Here is a 17,874-nt window from a genome sequence, read left to right as displayed (position 1 = left end):
ACTGCATTCAGCAACTTTGTCTCCATTGGAAGTTTTCGTTTTAGTCTGTCGTGCTTGTGGCTGTTGAGTTTTGCCTAGTGAAAAAAAAAATTTTTTATAAGGATTTTTACAAAATTACATTCAATAATCATGAATACATTATTTGGGATAGACCCACATTAGCACAGGTGTAAGATAGTGACATGTTATTTACAACATGTCAAATGGCCCTCAACATCGTCGGGAAACACTTCGAGGTATTTTAATTTTGACAGAAAAAAACACATTTAATGCAACTGCAGTTTTACTTAACTCAATATTATTTATTACAAGAAACTACTCAAAGCATTTTTAATACAACCCTATTTAAAGGCCTACTGAAAGCCACTACTACCGACCACGCAGTCTGATAGTTTATATATCAATGATGAAATCTTAACATTGCAACACATGCCAATATGGCCGGGTTAACTTATCAAGTGCAATTTTAAATTTCCCGCTAAACTTCCGGTTCGAAACGCCTCTGAGGATGACGTATGCGCGTGACGTCAATCATTGAAACGGAAGTATTCGGACACCATTGAAGTCAATACGAAATAGCTCTGTTTTCATGTCATTATTCCACAGTATTCTGGACATCTGTGTTGGTGAATCTGTTGTCATTTGTTCATTGCATTATGGAGAAAGAAGCTGAGCAAGCAAAGAAGAAAGTAGTCGGTGCGAAGCGTCTATTTTGCGAGGGAAGTCAGCAGCAACACGTACATAGCCGGCGCTTCTTTGTTTACATTCCCGAAAGATGCAGTCAAGATGGAAGAACTCGGATAACAGAGACTCTAACCAGGAGGACTTTTGACTTCGATACACAGACGCCTGTAGAGAACTGGGACAACACAGACTCTTACCAGGATTACTTTGATTTGGATGACAAAGACGCAGACGTGCTACCGTGAGTATGCAGCTTTGGCTTCCAGAACATTTGATCGCTTGACCGTACGTGCGCGTCACGTGCGTAACTTTGTTTAAATATATAAGCTTTATGAACCTTGGGTTAGGTGAACGGTCTTTTGGGCTGAGTGATTGTGTGTGTTGATCAGGTGTTTGAATTGTATTGGCGTGTTCTATGGAGCTAGGAGCCAGCAGAGGAGCTAGGACAGACCTGGGCATTGTGCGGCCCGCGGGCCGCATCCGGCCCTTTGTACGTCCCTGTCCGGCCCGCGTGAGGCCAATTATAAATTACAAAATAAATTTTAAAAAGCATCTATTTCGAGTGTGCAATACAACGGTGCTGCTTTTGTTTTGAAAAGCGTTATTTGTATTACTTCCGTGTGGACGTATGCTCGTGCGCGCAGCGGCAATCTCAAATTACAAAATAAATTAAAAAAAACATCTTTGTCGTGCGTGCAATACAACTGTGCTGCTTTTATTTTGAAAAGTGTTATAAGTGGGTATGTCCTGTGAGGGAAGGCGCACAGCGACAAGTGATGCCCGGTCCCCCCGGTTATCCCGGAGACGCTAAAAAGAGAAAAGTTGATGACGAATGGCGTGTTTTCAACAAGACAAGTAAAGGTAAAGCTGTGTGCTTATGTGTGGTACACACGTTGCTGTGTTTAAAGAATATAGTGTAACGACCTGCTGAAGTAGATGTTGTCTTCTTGAGTTGCGTAAATGAGGAGTGAGGAGACGTGCGTGTGGAAGGAACGAGATATGTTGAGCTGTGTTAGTATAGCTTGCTCAATAAAAGTTTAAAAAGAGCGTCAGACTTGATGTGCACTTCTTCTGGACGCTACAATTGGTGGCAGAAGTAAAACTTTGCGCATACTGCACTGTTTGTGTGCTACGTCATCGGGAGGTACGTGCCACGTGAGGAGCTCGCCGCAAAGAGAGAGAGAGAGAGAGCGTTTACAGGTGCAGCCACGCTGCTTGCTACGGGGGGAATTCCGCCCTCAATGAAGACTCCCAGGTTTGATGGCAAGGCGAACTGGGAGGCATTTCATCCCACTTCTGACATCAATTGTAGCGTCCAGAAGAAGTGCACACCAAGTCTGATGCACTTTTTAAACTTTTATTGAGCATGCTATACTAACACAGCTCAACTTATCTCGTTCTTTCCAAAAGGAAAACCAATCCTCACTCCTCATTTCCGCAACAGCAACGCTTCCTCCTTCTTCGCCAATCACCTGACAGGCGTGCTACGTTCACAACGTTTTCTTATCTGGTTAAATAAAGGTTTTACAACAAAGAGGATGCAGGATAAAGTGACAGAAATTGAAATTTTTGTATTGTAATATACATCAGGAAGTGTTGTGTAAGAAAGTGTTCAAAATAAAACCATCAAAAGCCATCTGCTTTTGTATAAAGATAAGTTAGGTTAAATGAAAATATTATTATTATTATTATCTATCTTACGGTATATCAAAAATAATTTGAGCAAAATTTAATTGAAATATTGTCAGTGTGGCCCTCCAGCAGTGCTCGGGTTGCTCATGCGGCCCCCGGTAAAAATTAATTGCCCACCCCTGAGCTAGGAGCTAGCATAACAAACACGTAGGTGTTTTTATGCAGGATTAATTTGTGGCATATTAAATATAAGCCTGGTTGTGTTGTGGCTAATAGAGTATATATATGTCTTGTGTTTATTTACTGTTTTAGTCATTCCCAGCTGAATACCAGGTACCGTGAGTATGCAGCTTTGGCTTCCAAACATTTGCTCGCTTGACTGTACGTGCGCGTACGTAACTTTTTTTTAAATATATAAGCTTTATGAACCTTGGGTTAGGTGAACGGTCTTTTGGGCTGAGTGATTGTGTGTGTTGATCAGGTGTTTGAATTGTATTGGCGTGTTCTATGGAGCTAGGAGCTAGCAGAGGAGCTAGGAGCTAGCATAACAAACACGTAGGTGTTTTTATGCAGGATTAATTTGTGGCATATTAAATATAAGCCTGGTTGTGTTGTGGCTAATAGAGTATATATATATGTCTTGTGTTTATTTACTGTTGTAGTCATTCGCAGCTGAATATCAGGTCACCCCCGGCTCTCACAGCATCTTCCCTATCTGAATAGCTTCAACTCCCCACTAGTCCTTCACTTGCACTTTACTCATCCACAAATCTTTCATTCTCGCTCAAATTAATGGGGAAATTGTCGCTTTCTCGGTCCGAATCTCTCTCACTTCATGCGGCCATCAGTGTAAACAATAGGGAACTTTGCGTATATGTTCAATTGACTACGTCACGCCACTTCCGGTAGGGGCAAGCCTTTTTTTTATCAGATACCAAAAGTTGCGATCTTTATCGTCGTCGTTCTATACTAAATCCTTTCAGCAAAAATATGGCAATATCGCGAAATGATCATGTATGACACATAGAATAGATCTGCTATCCCCGTTTAAATAAAAGAAATTCATTTCAGTAGGCCTTTAAATACATCTAAAACAGCTGAACTTTAATATATGCTTGCCATCTTGACTTCTGATTCCAAAGCAAGTATTTTCGTCACACTGTTGTCAAACAATGATCATATTCAAACAAATGGGCAACATATGATTCCACATTGCTGAAAGTGGTCATCTAAGAGCATTTGTAATTGCAGTGCAGTTCATATAAAAAATGTTTTGATGCCCCATCGATCTGCCTTTTAACAATATTACTTCCTAGCAATGAAGTTAGCGTCCACATAACTGAAGTATCTTTCACCACAGAAGATTGTGGATTGCTCCCATTGGAATCTTGCTGCTCTTGTACATCATTCGGCATATCTTTGTCTGTGACTAGGCTGTCAAGGGTGAATGGAGAATCCCAACTCCTGTGAGAGCTTGTGTCAATATCTAATGTTTCTATTCCAAATTGAATGGATGTAGTTGATGGAGAACCGCCCCAGATCTGCTGGCATAGTTGGAAGTAGGGCTAGGCGATATTTTTTAATATCTCGATATTTTTAGGCCATATCGCGATACACGATATATATCTCGATATTTTTGCCTTAGCCTTGAATGAACACTTGATACATATAATCACAGCAGTATGATGATTCTATGTGTCTACATTAAAACATTCTTATTCATACTGCATTAATATATGCTCATTTTAAACTTTCATGCAGAGAGGGAAATCACAACTAAGTCAATTTAGCAAAACTGTATTTATTAAACTGTTATTAAGCAGTGGCACAAACATTCATGTCATTTTCAAAACAGAAAGTGCAAGATTGTCAGAGACATTTTAAAACAAGCTATAAGTGCACTTTTGTGCATGATGACAAACAAGATATTTCAATACGTGTCACATAAAAATTAGCTGTATATCAAATAGTATATGTCCTATGGCAGACCTGTGCAAATTAAGGCCCGGGGGCCACATGCGGCCCGTTAAGCTTTTCAATCTGGCCCGCCGGACATTCTCAAATAATTTTTTTTGATGTTTAAGATGGAATGTGTAACTGCCATTATGATGTGCAGTCATGTTTTCTAAGTCTTGAACTATACAAAGTATTTCAATGGGTGGAATCTGCGCTTTTGGATGATATACTAGTTCCTATGGTAATCTAATTAGTTACTATGGTCATCTAATTAGTTACTATGGTCATCTACGTCACAGCAGCTCAGACGAGGCACCAAGCAGTGTTGGGCGGGGAGCGTTTCCACAGACGCGGAAGGAGATTTTCACAACAAAGTTCTAAAGCTTAGTGATATATCAGATGAATCAGATTGTAGGTGGGTTTATTTTGTACCCTTTGTGTTCATATTTCACTGTTTGTTGCATTTTTGTTGCGTTTCACTTGATTGTAAAATGTGTCGATCGAAATGGGGTGTGACGTTCATATTTTGTCAATATACAGTGTTTTACCCTTCATAGAAAAATTTAAAATTCCATTTCGTTTTTTAAGGCGGTCTGTCATAACGTTTTTAGCATTCAATCAGACATTATTGTGGTTTTGTATTAGTGTTCCTAAAAATAGATATACCGGCCCCCAGACACATTTTTTTCTCTAAATGTGGCCCCCGAGTCAAAATAATTGCCCAGGCCTGTCCTACGGTGTTGATGTGGAAATAGTTGCTTCGGCATTTAGTTGGTGTGGCACCGAACGGAGATGTTGACATGATGTAAAGACATATTCCCGCTTGAAGCCAAACCACCGTCAGACAATGGACCCTGTGCTGTTTTTCTTGGGAATTAATTATTCCTCCATTTGTTACCAGATTCGCACCTTCTATTTCTCTCGTATTACCACTCACACCACACCGTTAGCTGTTAGCATCACAGCTAACGTTACCATGTCGCTACCTCCATGTCGTGTGTGACGTTGCTCACGTGACAGTATGTGACGTGTGTAAGAAGGTGCGCTTGTTTTAAAGTCTCTGTGAGAAGGAGAGACAGGAAAGAGTGAGAACCGCCTGCAGTTTAATGCCCCCGCAGCTAATATCACGATATAGTCATTTTCTATATCGCACAGAGACAAACCCGCAATATATCGAGTATATCGATGTATCGCCCAGCCCTAGTTGGAAGTACAGCAAAACAACTCTACCGTAACCACTTCTTTCTTCCACCTGCGTCGACTGCTTGTCTGTACTTTCCACAAATCACTTTCAGTTTAGTGTTGATAGTTGTTTTTGTGATGTCCTCTTTCCGGTGAGGAAATTCCTCAGATGTCCCTCCAAGTCCGTACCGTTCCAAAATAGGGTGAGAATGTCACCATACTTGGACTGGCAAGTTTCCCAGTCAACACTTTGTTGAGTTTTGTTAACTTTAAACTCCAAAATGACGCTTAAAGGTAACTCTACTTCTCTGTCAGTCCACATATATAATTCTTTCTTGCTGTGACCCGCTATTTTTGCTATATGTCGCCTCCGGAAATGACGTTTTGGATGTTTCTGATTGGCTAAAATGGTCTTAAGTCCTAGGCTACAGCACCCCCAGTATTTGGCATGCGTATGACACTCAGTGTATGCGTTTGCTTGGGGACAGAGATAGTTTTTGAAATGCGCACGTGTGGCTGGAGATCTTGTTAAGACCTTAGTTTAGGCGGTGGCTCTGCGAGAAACCCTGACTCGGCATCTATTGCACTAGTCACCTATTGCGGTCCGCTCCAAGGTTTCTCGTTACGCCCAATGGGTTGAGTTTTTTCTTGCCCTGATGTGGGATCTGAGTCTAGGATGTCGTTGTGGCTTGTGCAGCCCTTTAAGACATTTGTGATTTAAGGCTATAAGAAGTCAACTTTTATTGATTGATTAATTGATGGCATTCGTGACTCTGCTAAACCTTAAAACAGTCCGTTGTTGTCAAAATGTTAGGCCGGGCCTGCTCTCTGCAACCCTTTTTTTTTTTTTTTTTTTTTTTTTACTAAAGCATTTCATATAATATATATTTAGTACAAACCCCGTTTCCATATGAGTTGGGAAATTGTGTTAGATGTAAATATAAACGGAATACAATGATTTGATTATTATTTGCAAATCATTTTCAACCCATATTCAGTTGAATATATGCATGGCAGCTCCCGCCATCAGTGTGTGAATGTGTGTGTGAATGGGTGAATGTGGAAATACTGTCAAAGCGCTTTGAGTACCTTGAAGGTAGAAAAGCGCTATACAAGTATAACCCATTTATTTATTTATCTTAATATGCTACAAAGACAACATATTTGATGTTCAAACTGATAAACATTTTTTTTTTGCAAATAATCATTAACTTTAGAATTTGATGCCAGCAACACGTGACAAAGAAGTTGGGAAAGGTGGCAATAAATACTGATAAAGTTGAGGAATGCTCATCAAACACTTATTTGGAACATCCCACAGGTGAACAGGCAAATTGGGAACAGGTGGGTGCCATGATTGGGTATAAAAGTAGATTCCATGAAATGCTCAGTCATTCACAAACAAGGATGGGGCGAGGGTCACCACTTTGTCAACAATTGCGTGAGCCAATTGTTGAACAGTTTAAGAAAAATCTTTCTCAACCAGCTATTGCAAGGAATTTAGGGATTTCACCATCTACAGTCCGTAATATCATCAAAGGGTTCAGAGAATCTGGAGAAATCACTGCACGTAAGCAGCTAAGCCCGTGACCTTCGAGCCCTCAGGCTGTACTGCGTCAACAAGCGACATCAGTGTGTAAAGGATATCACCACATGGGCTCAGGAACACTTCAGAAACCTACTGTCAGTAACTACAGTTGGTCGCTACATCTGTAAGTGCAAGTTAAAACTCTCCTATGCAAGGTGAAAACCGTTTATCAACAACACCCAGAAACGCAGTCGGCTTCGCTGGGCCTGAGCTCATCTAAGATGGACTGATACAAAGTGGAAAAGTGTTCTGTGGTCTGACGAGTCTATATTTCAAATTGTTTTTGGAAACTGTGGACGTCGTGTCCTCCGGACCAAAGAGGAAAAGAACCATCCGGATTGTTGTAGGCGCAAAGTTGAAAAGCCAGCATCTGTGATGGTATGGGGGTGTATTAGTGCCCAAGACATGGGTAACTTACACATCTGTGAAGGCGCCATTAATGCTGAAAGATACATACAGGTTTTGGAGAAACATATGTTGCCATCCAAGCAACGTTACCATGGACGCCCCTGCTTATTTCAGCAAGACAATGCCAAGCCACGTGTTACATCAACGTGGCTTCATAGTAAAAGAGTGCGGGTACTAGACTGGCCTGCCTGTAGTCCAGACCTGTCTCTCATTGAAAATGTGTAGCGCATTATGAAGCCTAAAATACCACAATGGAGACCCCCGGACTGTTGAACAAATTAAGCTGTACATCAAGCAAGAATGGGAAAGAATTCCACCTGAGAAGCTTAAAAAATGTGTCTCCTCAGTTCCCAAACGTTTACTGAGTGTTGTTAAAAGGAAAGGCCATGTAACACAGTGGTGAACATGCCCTTTCCCAACTACTTTGGCACGTGTTGCAGTCATGAAATTCTAAGTTAATTATTATTTGCAAAGAAAAATAAAGTTTATGAGTTTGAACATCAAATATCTTGTCTTTGTAGTGCATTCAACTGAATATGGGTTGAAAAGGATTTGCAAATCATTGTATTTCGTTTATATTTACATCTAACACAATTTCCCAACTCATATGGAAACGGGGTTTGTAGAAGCACAAAAATGAATACATGTATATTCACACTATATGACGGTTTTTCCAGACGATGCTGACGAAGGGATGAATGATCATGAGGAAGGGGGCTCAAAGGACAACTACAGGGAGCAGGACATCTATCTCCCCATCGCTAATGTGGCTCGCATCATGAAGAACGCTGTCCCACAAACCGGAAAGGTTTGTCAGTCCCGTAGACAAGTCTTCCACAGGCTCAGCAATCATAGGCCTGTTTGCCCGCAGATCGCCAAAGATGCCAAGGAGTGCGTGCAGGAATGCGTGAGCGAGTTCATCAGCTTCATCACCAGCGAGGCCAGTGAGCGCTGCCACCAGGAGAAGCGCAAGACCATCAACGGTGAGGACATCCTGTTTGCCATGTCCACGCTGGGCTTCGACATGTACGTGGAACCGCTCAAGCTCTACCTGCAGAAGTTCCGAGAGGTGAGCCGGCAAAAGCCGTAACGCACGTTCTCCCTTCTAGAAAGAAACTGGGGCCTTGTTTGTAATACATGGCAGTGTAATTCACCAAGGCTGCCACTAGGTGGAGCAGCATGACAGTAATTGTGCTTTTTGTGACGTCATTATGTCTTGGCACTTGGCAAGATGTCACCTGGGGGCCAACTGGTCCACAAGTAACACTCAATTAGTTATCTTACTCAATAGTTATATTGAAGCGACTTACAGTTTAACATGATAAACCATGTCAAATGATGTGAAAGCTTGCGTTAATCACAGAGATTATTATCAAGGCTTAGGTCAGGCTGATTACAAAATTAATACTAATCAAACATACTGCAAAGGAAGTTACTCGTAAACAATGTTCGCTCTAAGGTGCGTGCCTGCGCAATTGCGCATTGCTCACGCACTCAGCAAATCTATGCCGCGCACAGAATCTAATCCCATCTGGACTGTGTGATTCTGCAATGCAACAGTGAGTGACAGGTGGCGACAAGCGCCAAAATGTTCGTCAACCATGTTCAGTTATTGTAACGTCTGTCGCCGCTTTAAGGAGGACAGGAATTCCATCAATCACTTAAAGGCCTACTGAAATGAGATTTTCTTATTTAAACGGGGATAGCAGATCCATTCTGTGTGTCATACTTGATCATTTCGCGATATTGCCATATTTTTGCTGAAAGGATTTAGTAGAGAGCATCGACGATAAAGTTCGCAACTTTTGGTCGCTGATAAAAAAACCTTGCCTGTACCGGAAGTAGCGTGACGTCACAGGTTGTGGAGCTCCTCACATCTGCACATTGTTTACAATCATGGCCACAAGCAGCGAAAGCGATTCGGACCGAGAAAGCCACGATTTCCCCATTAATTTGAGCGAGGATGAAAGATTCGGGGATGAGGAAAGTGAGAGTGAAGGTCTAGAGGGCAGTGGAAGCGATTCAGATAGGGAAGATGCTGTGAGAGGCGGGTGGGACCTGATATTCAGCTGGGAATGACTAAAACAGTAAATAAACACAAGACATATGTGGCAGTCCCCACTGCCGTGCGGGTTCTCAGGACCATTTCAGGGAAGACATTTGCGTGAGACGGGTTAGACTGCTTTATTTTTACACCAACAGAGTCTTTGGCTGCTTTCCAGCAGCTGCCTCTTACGTGAGCACCCGGTTGGTTTCCCGCCGTCTGCTTTTCAGCAGCACGTCACCTTCGGTTGCCGTCTACTTTCCAGCAGCACGGCTCCGTCGTGCCCGTGGTAGCCGAGGATGGTTTCCTCCCGTCTGCGTCTGCTTTTCAGCAGCACGTCGCCAACACCCGAGTCTTTGGCTGCTTTCCAGCAGCTGCTTCATACGTGAGCGCCCGGTTGGTTTCCCTCCGTCCGCCGTCTGCTTTCCAGCAGCACGTCACCTTCGGTTGCCGTCTACTTTTCAGCAGCACGGCTCCGTCGTGTCCGTGGTAGCCGAGGATGGTTTCCTCCCGTCTGCGTCCGCTTTCCTGCGTCTGCTTTTCAGCAGCACGTCCCCTTTGGCGTGGTCTTTTAGCAGCTGCCTTTTCTCTGTCTCCTTCTCTCCCTCGTCGCTACCGGCCGCGCCTTTTAACCGCCGCGAGGAGATTAGCTGATCGTGACCAGGTGTGCGATCCCCGCACCTGGTCACAATTGCGGCGTCGCTCTCGGCGCGCCCAGTCTCGGCGTCCACGCCTCCCCGCCGCCATCTTTGAGCGGGCGCCGTCGGTCCGCCGGCCCCGCCTCCCCACAACATATATATACTCTATTAGCCACAATACAACCAGGCTTATATTTAATATGCCACAAATTAATTCCATATAACAAACACCTCCCCCTCCCGTCCATATAACCCGCCAATACAAATCAAACACCCCCACAACACACTCAATCCCGCAGCCCAATGTACCGTTCACCTCCCCAAAGTTCATACAGCACATATATTTCCCCAAAGTACGGGCAAGCGATCAAATGTTTGGAAGCCGCAGCTGCGTACTCACGGTACCGCGTATCCAACTCAAAGTCCTCCTGGTAAGAGTCTCTGTTGTCCCATCTCCACAAGCATGCGTATCCAACTCAAAGTCCTCCTGGTAAGAGTCCCAGTTCTCCACAGGCCAATGGTAAAGCTTGACTGTCATCGTTCGGGAATGTAAACAATGAAACACCGGCTACGACGTAGCCGCTACGTGTTTGTGTTGCTGCAGCCGTCCACTAATACACCGCTTCCCACCTACAGCTTTCTTCTTTGCTATCTCCATTGTTCATTAAACAAATTGCAAAAGATTCACCAACACAGATGTCCAGAACACTGTGGAATTTTGCGATGAAAACAGACGACTTAATAGCTGGCCACAATGCTGTCCCAAAATGTCCGCTACAATCCGTGACGTCACGCGCAAACGTCATCATACCGAGACGTTTTCAGCAGGATATTTCACTGGAAATTTAAAATTGCACTTTACTAATCTAACCCGGCCGTATTGGCATGTGTTGCAATGTTAAAATTTCATCATTGATATATAAACTATCAGACTGCGTGGTCGGTATTAGTGGGTTTCAGTAGGCCTTTAACTGAGCAAAACTGTTTACATTCGCCTCAGGCTGTAACCACACCGAAAACATGAATAAAAACACTTCTATCTAGTGGGGGTGTAACGGTACACAAAAATTTTGGTTCGGTACGTACCTCGGTTTAGAGGTCACGGTTCGGTTCATTTTCGGTACAGTAAGAAAACAACAAAATATACATTTTTTGGTTATTTATTTACCAAATTTGTAAACAATGGCATAACATACATATACACACAGGGTCCATTGCCAGGGTTAATGTGGTCAACATATATAGAATAAAAACTAAATAAGATAAGGCTCAGAATGGTTTCTTAACAAAACCTTTCTACATATAAAGTGCTTTTTTTGATTGATTGATTGAGACTTTTATTAGTAGATTGCACAGTACAGTACATATTCCGTACAATTGACCACTAAATGGTAACACCCCAATACATTTTTCAACTTGTTTAAAGGCCTACTGAAACGCACTATTACCGACCACGCAGTCTGATAGTTTATATATCAACGATGAAATCTTAACATTGCAACACATGCCAGTACGGCCGGGTTAGATTAGTAAAGTGCAATTTTAAATTTCCCGCAAAATATTCTGCTGAAAACGTCTCGGTATGATGACGTTTGCGCGTGACGTCACGGATTGTAGCGGACATATTGGGACACCATTGTGGCCAGCTATTAAGTCGTCTGTTTTCATCGCAAAATTCCACAGTATTCTGGACATCTGTGTTGGTGAATCTTTTGCAATTTGTTTAATGAACAATGAAGACAGCAAAGAAGAAAGCTGTAGGTGGGATCGGTGTATTAGCGGCTGGCTACAGCAACACAACCAGGAGGACTTTGAGTTGGATAGCAGACGCGCTACCGTGAGTACGCAGCTTTGGCTTCCAAACATTTGATCGCTTGCCCGTACGTGCGTGCCGCTATGTGCGTCACGTACGTAACTTTGGGGAAATATATGTGCTATATGAACTTTACGGATGTAAACGGTACTTTGGGCTGTGGGATTGAGTTTGTGCGGGTGTTTGAGTTGTATTGGTGGGTTATATGGACGGGAGGGGGGAGGTGTTTGTTATGTGGATTAATTTGTGGCATATTAAATATAAGCCTGGTTGTGTTGTGGCTAATAGAGTATATATATGTCTTGTGTTTATTTACTGTTTTAGTCATTCCCAGCTGAATATCAGGTCCCACCCGCCTCTCACAGCATCTTCCCTATCTGAATCGCTTCCACTGCCCTCTAATCCTTCACTCTCACTTTCCTCATCCACGAATCTTTCATCTTCGCTCAAATTAATGGGGCAATCGTCGCTTTCTCTGTCCGAATCGCTCTCGCTGCTTGTGGCCATGCTTGTAAACAATGTGCAGATGTGAGGAGCTCCACAACCTGTGACGTCACGCTACTTCCGGTACAGGCAAGGCTTTTTTATCAGCGACCAAAAGTTGCGAACTTTATCGTCGATGTTCTCTAAATAAATGATAAATGGGTTATACTTGTATAGCGCTTTTCTACCTTCAAGGTACTCAAAGCGCTTTGACAGTATTTCCACATTTACCCATTCACACACACATTCACACACTGATGGAGGGAGCTGCCATGCAAGGCGCTAACCAGCAGCCATCAGAGGCAAAGGGTGAAGTGTCTTGCCCAAGGACACAACGGACGTGACTAGGAAGGTAGATGGTGGGGATTGAACCCCAGTAACCAGCAACACTCCGATTGCTGGCACAGCCACTCTACCAACTTTGCCACGCCGTCCCTAAATCTTTTCAGCAAAAATATGGCAATATCCCGAAATGATCAAGTATGACACATAGAATGGACCTGCTATCCCCGTTTAAATAAGAACATTTCATTTCAGTAGGCTTTTAAGTCGGGGTCCACGTTAATCAACATTAAACTGCCTCAAGTTGTTGCTCAGATTAAATAAAATGACAAAACTTTTCTCCTACATATAAAAAGTGCAACATTAAACAGTTTCAAGTCAACTCAGCCTCAGATTAACTTTTCTTTTCCCCCCCAGCCTGGCTAACTTGGCAGTAAGAGGATATATGGGTTCATTGTTCTTCCACCATAGAAGTGGGTCAAAATCTAGTTTTTAATGCAATATGGTCTTAAAGCTGCTGCTATAAAAACATTTGTTATTGCTTTAGCCCTGCCTGACTCGCCGAGGAGAGGCTGCTTGAATGCGGTGGTGACGCTTCAAATGGGTTAGCATGTGTTATGAGAGTAGCGTATATGTGACATGTGACAGCATGTGAGGTGAGTGTGTGGGCGAGCGAGGTGAGGGAGCGGTAGCGTGAGTGCGGGGATTGGCTAGTGTTTTGTTGGATTGGCTGTGTGCAAGACCTCAATAAAGCCACGATTTGCAACTAACCGCCGGACTCCTCGTTTACCCTGGAGTCCCGAGCTGTGGAGGCCCACTGCCGGGTAGAGTGAAGGGTGTTGCCCCCGAGAATACATCGGCCCTGGAGGAGTGTCTCCCCTGCGCTCCTCGACTACGGTCTGGGAACCGGAAGCAGGAAAGGTGCAAGGTCTGCAAACCTCCGTCCTCCATTGTTGTATCGCGCAGCCAAAGTGTTCCCAAACGGGAGATCTTAACTAGGCAGGAGGGTCTTCCAGCTCTGGCTTTTACATGTTGTCCTAGCCCGGTCGCTGCTAGCATGTGTACACCTCCGAACCGAACCGAAACCCCCGTACCGAAACGGTTCAATACAAATACACGTACCGTTACACTCCTACTATCTAGTAGAAATGGTACGTATACTGGAATACTCACTATTTTCTACATTGCATAGAGACAAACCCGCGATATATCGAGTATATTCGATATATCGCCCAGCCCTAGATGGACGTTAGTTCCAGACTTCTTCTGTTTGTTTGATATTGTCATGGCTGCCACAAGTGGTGGAAAAGGGGATTACAAGTGAGAAACACACCCAGTATTTATTGGCGGCCCAGCAATGTTAAGAAACACTGTCCTACGGGATGCATGGTGGTCGTCTACAGCCGTTCATTCCAGGTCATCTTTTTAGAAGGCAGAAATGTAAGTTTTTTGTATTCTCCCTGCCCAGTAGCATAATATGCTGCAACAACAATGCTGTATTATTTCCCCTACTAGGCAATGAAAGGGGAAAAAGGGATGCCGGTGACGGACGGCCTTGGAGAGGAGCTCACAGACGACAGCTTCAGTGAGTTGGTCTTGCACCGTGTGCCTCGGTCTTGCACCGTGTGCCTCGGTCTTGCACCATATGCCTCGGTCTTGCACTATATGCCTTGGAAGCACACAAGGTCTAAAAACTGTCCTCCCCTCTGCAGCTAACCCTCTTCCTGCAGGAATTATTACTGCCGATGGCCAGCAGCAGAACGTCATGGTGTACACCACCTCATACCAACAGGTACATAACAAGTGCATGTACACCACCTCATACGAACAGGTACATAACAAGTGCATGTACACCACCTCATACGAACAGGTACATAACAAGTGCATGTACACCACCTCATACGAACAGGTACATAACAAGTGCATGTACACCACCTCTTACGAACAGGTACATAACAAGTGCATGGTTTATTCATGATCTGGGGTGTGTGAGGAAGTGTCTCAATGACAAGTGTATTGTAAGCACAAACAATGTGTTTGTAAACTGCTTAATACACTCACATTAATACACTTTAAAGCGCACACAACACAGGTACAACACTCAACTACACTAGGAGGTTTCCTACAGCCACAAGTGTCAATGCTCAATAGCAGTTCTTTGCCTCCATGGGATTATTAAGTATGTTACAGTGTTTCCCACACATTCATTTATTTGTGGCGGCCCGCCACGAAAGAAATACGTCTGCCACAAATAAAATAAAAAAATAAAAGGTTTTTTTTTGTCCTGTCCAGCTTCTCAGGCAAATCATATAGTTGATGTAGATGCCCATATAGGCTGTTCAGATTTACTTTACAAAAGAGAAGTGTAGGATACTTCTCTTGTTGCCTTATTTGTATTTGACCACTACTGTTTTCTGTTTATTTGTTACTGACTGTGGCAGGACACCTCTGCCTCTGTTTCACTTTATGTTGCTGGTAAATAATATGGTTGTAGTAGTAGGCTAAAGTTAAATTATTTAGTATGCACTATTTAAAGGGGCAGAGCTTTAAGAGACATTTTAGCTTTTATATTTTATAAGATATATTTTTTGTAAGAACCACAATTAATAAATATATTTCAGTGAATAACTTATTGTTCAAATCTGTATATAAATATGTACATAAAGTGTTGTAATTATATTGTAAAATGGATGGATGGATGGATGGACGTTTAAAACAAAACTGTAATTATTAATTAGTATGTATACATGTTTTGAGCCTTTTTAGAGAAAATCATATCATTGTAGTAAATTATGCAAATTACTTGATGATGTCATGGTGACCACGCCCATAGCCACGCCCCCACCACTACAGGTATCTTGGCAGTTTATGGGAAACACTGTGTTAATGGCAGCTTGTTTGTAAAATTATTAACTATCTTAATAGGAACATGTATGTAAAGATATGAAATATGTTAATGGTGTATATATGTCAAGTTAGGAAATATGTTAATGGTGTATATATGTCAAGTTATGAAATATATTAATGACGTATATATCTCAAGTTATGAAATATGTTAATGACGTATGTATGTCAAGTTATGAAATATGTTAATGGTGTATATATGTCAAGTTATGAAATATGTTAATGACGTATATATGTCAAGTTATGAAATATGTTAATGACGTATATATGTCAAGTTATGAAATATGTTAATGGTGTATATATGTCAAGTTATGAAATATGTTAATGACGTATATATGTCAAGTTATGAAATATGTTAATGGCGTATATATGTCAAGTTATGAAATATGTTAATGGCGTATATATGTCAAGTTATGAAATATGTTAATGGCGTATATATGTCAAGTTATGAAATATGTTAATGGCGTATGTATGTCAAGTTATGAAATATGTTAATGGTGTATATATGTCAGGTTATGAAATATGTTAATGGTGTATATATGTCAAGTTATGAAATATGTTAATGACGTATATATGTCAAGTTATGAAATATGTTAATGGTGTATATATGTCAAGTTATGAAATATGTTAATGACGTATATATGTCAAGTTATGAAATATATTAATGATGTATATATGTCAAGTTATGAAATATGTTAATGGTGTATATATGTCAAGTTATGAAATATGTTAACGACGTATATATGTCAAGTTATGAAATATATTAATGATGTATATATGTCAAGTTATGAAATATGTTAATGGCGTATATATGTCAAGTTATGAAATATATTAATGATGTATATATGTCAAGTTATGAAATATGTTAACGACGTATATATGTCAAGTTATGAAATATATTAATGATGTATATATGTCAAGTTATGAAATATGTTAATGGTGTATATATGTCAAGTTATGAAATATGTTAATGACGTATATATGTCAAGTTATGAAATATGTTAATGGCGTATATATGTCAAGTTATGAAATATGTTAATGGCGTATATATGTCAAGTTATGAAATATGTTAATGGCGTATATATGTCAAGTTATGAAATATGTTAATGGCGTATGTATGTCAAGTTATGAAATATGTTAATGGCGTATATATGTCAGGTTATGAAATATGTTAATGGTGTATATATGTCAAGTTATGAAATATGTTAATGACGTATATATGTCAAGTTATGAAATATGTTAATGGTGTATATATGTCAAGTTATGAAATATGTTAATGACGTATATATGTCAAGTTATGAAATATATTAATGATGTATATATGTCAAGTTATGAAATATGTTAATGGTGTATATATGTCAAGTTATGAAATATGTTAACGACGTATATATGTCAAGTTATGAAATATATTAATGATGTATATATGTCAAGTTATGAAATATGTTAATGGTGTATATATGTCAAGTTATGAAATATGTTAATGACGTATATATGTCAAGTTATGAAATATGTTAATGGTGTATATATGTCAAGTTATGAAATATGTTAATGGAGTATATATGTCAAGTTATGAAATATGTTAATGGTGTATATATGTCAAGTTATGAAATATGTTAATGACGTATATATGTCAAGTCATGAAATATGTTAATGGTGTATATATGTCAAGTTATGAAATATGTTAATGGTGGATATATGTCAAGTTATGAAATATGTTAATGACGTATATATGTCAAGTTATGAAATATATTAATGATGTATATATGTCAAGTTATGAAATATGTTAATGGTGTATATATGTCAAGTTATGAAATATGTTAATGACGTATATATGTCAAGTTATGAAATATATTAATGATGTATATGTCAAGTTATGAAATATGTTAATGGTGTATATATGTCAAGTTATGAAATATGTTAATGACGTATATATGTCAAGTTATGAAATATATTAATGATGTATATGTCAAGTTATGAAATATGTTAATGGCGTATATATGTCAAGTTATGAAATATGTTAATGACGTATATATGTCAAGTTATGAAATATGTTAATGACGTATATATGTCAAGTTATGAAATATGTTAATGGTGTATATATGTCAAGTTTTAAAATATGTTAATGACGTATATATGTCAAGTTATGAAATATGTTAATGGTGTATATATGTCAAGTTATGAAATATGTTAATGGCGTATATATGTCAAGTTATGAAATATGTTAATGGTGTATATATGTCAAGTTATGAAATATGTTAAT

The 17,874-nt window shown here is 40.5% G+C and overlaps 1 protein-coding gene across 5 annotated transcripts in view; it reads left to right on the top strand.

Moving 5' to 3' along the window:
* nfyba (nuclear transcription factor Y, beta a) overlaps positions 1-17,874 on the top strand; it is a 35,582-nt gene that overhangs the window by 15,821 nt on the left and 1,887 nt on the right. For 4 of the 5 annotated variants that reach the window (XM_062066244.1, XM_062066245.1, XM_062066246.1 and 1 more), the window contains exons 3-6: positions 8,128-8,258; positions 8,322-8,519; positions 14,226-14,295; positions 14,423-14,502. In XM_062066244.1, the coding sequence (XP_061922228.1) occupies positions 8,128-8,258; positions 8,322-8,519; positions 14,226-14,295; positions 14,423-14,502 (479 nt within the window). The remainder of the gene's footprint in view (positions 1-8,127; positions 8,259-8,321; positions 8,520-14,225; positions 14,296-14,422; positions 14,503-17,874) is intronic. The other variant, XM_062066247.1, reaches the window with a different exon arrangement.

Source organism: Entelurus aequoreus, linkage group LG12 (genome assembly GCF_033978785.1).
Source record: "Entelurus aequoreus isolate RoL-2023_Sb linkage group LG12, RoL_Eaeq_v1.1, whole genome shotgun sequence".
Classification (NCBI taxonomy): Eukaryota; Metazoa; Chordata; class Actinopteri; order Syngnathiformes; family Syngnathidae; genus Entelurus; species Entelurus aequoreus.
This window is presented reverse-complemented; position numbering and strand designations above follow the sequence as displayed.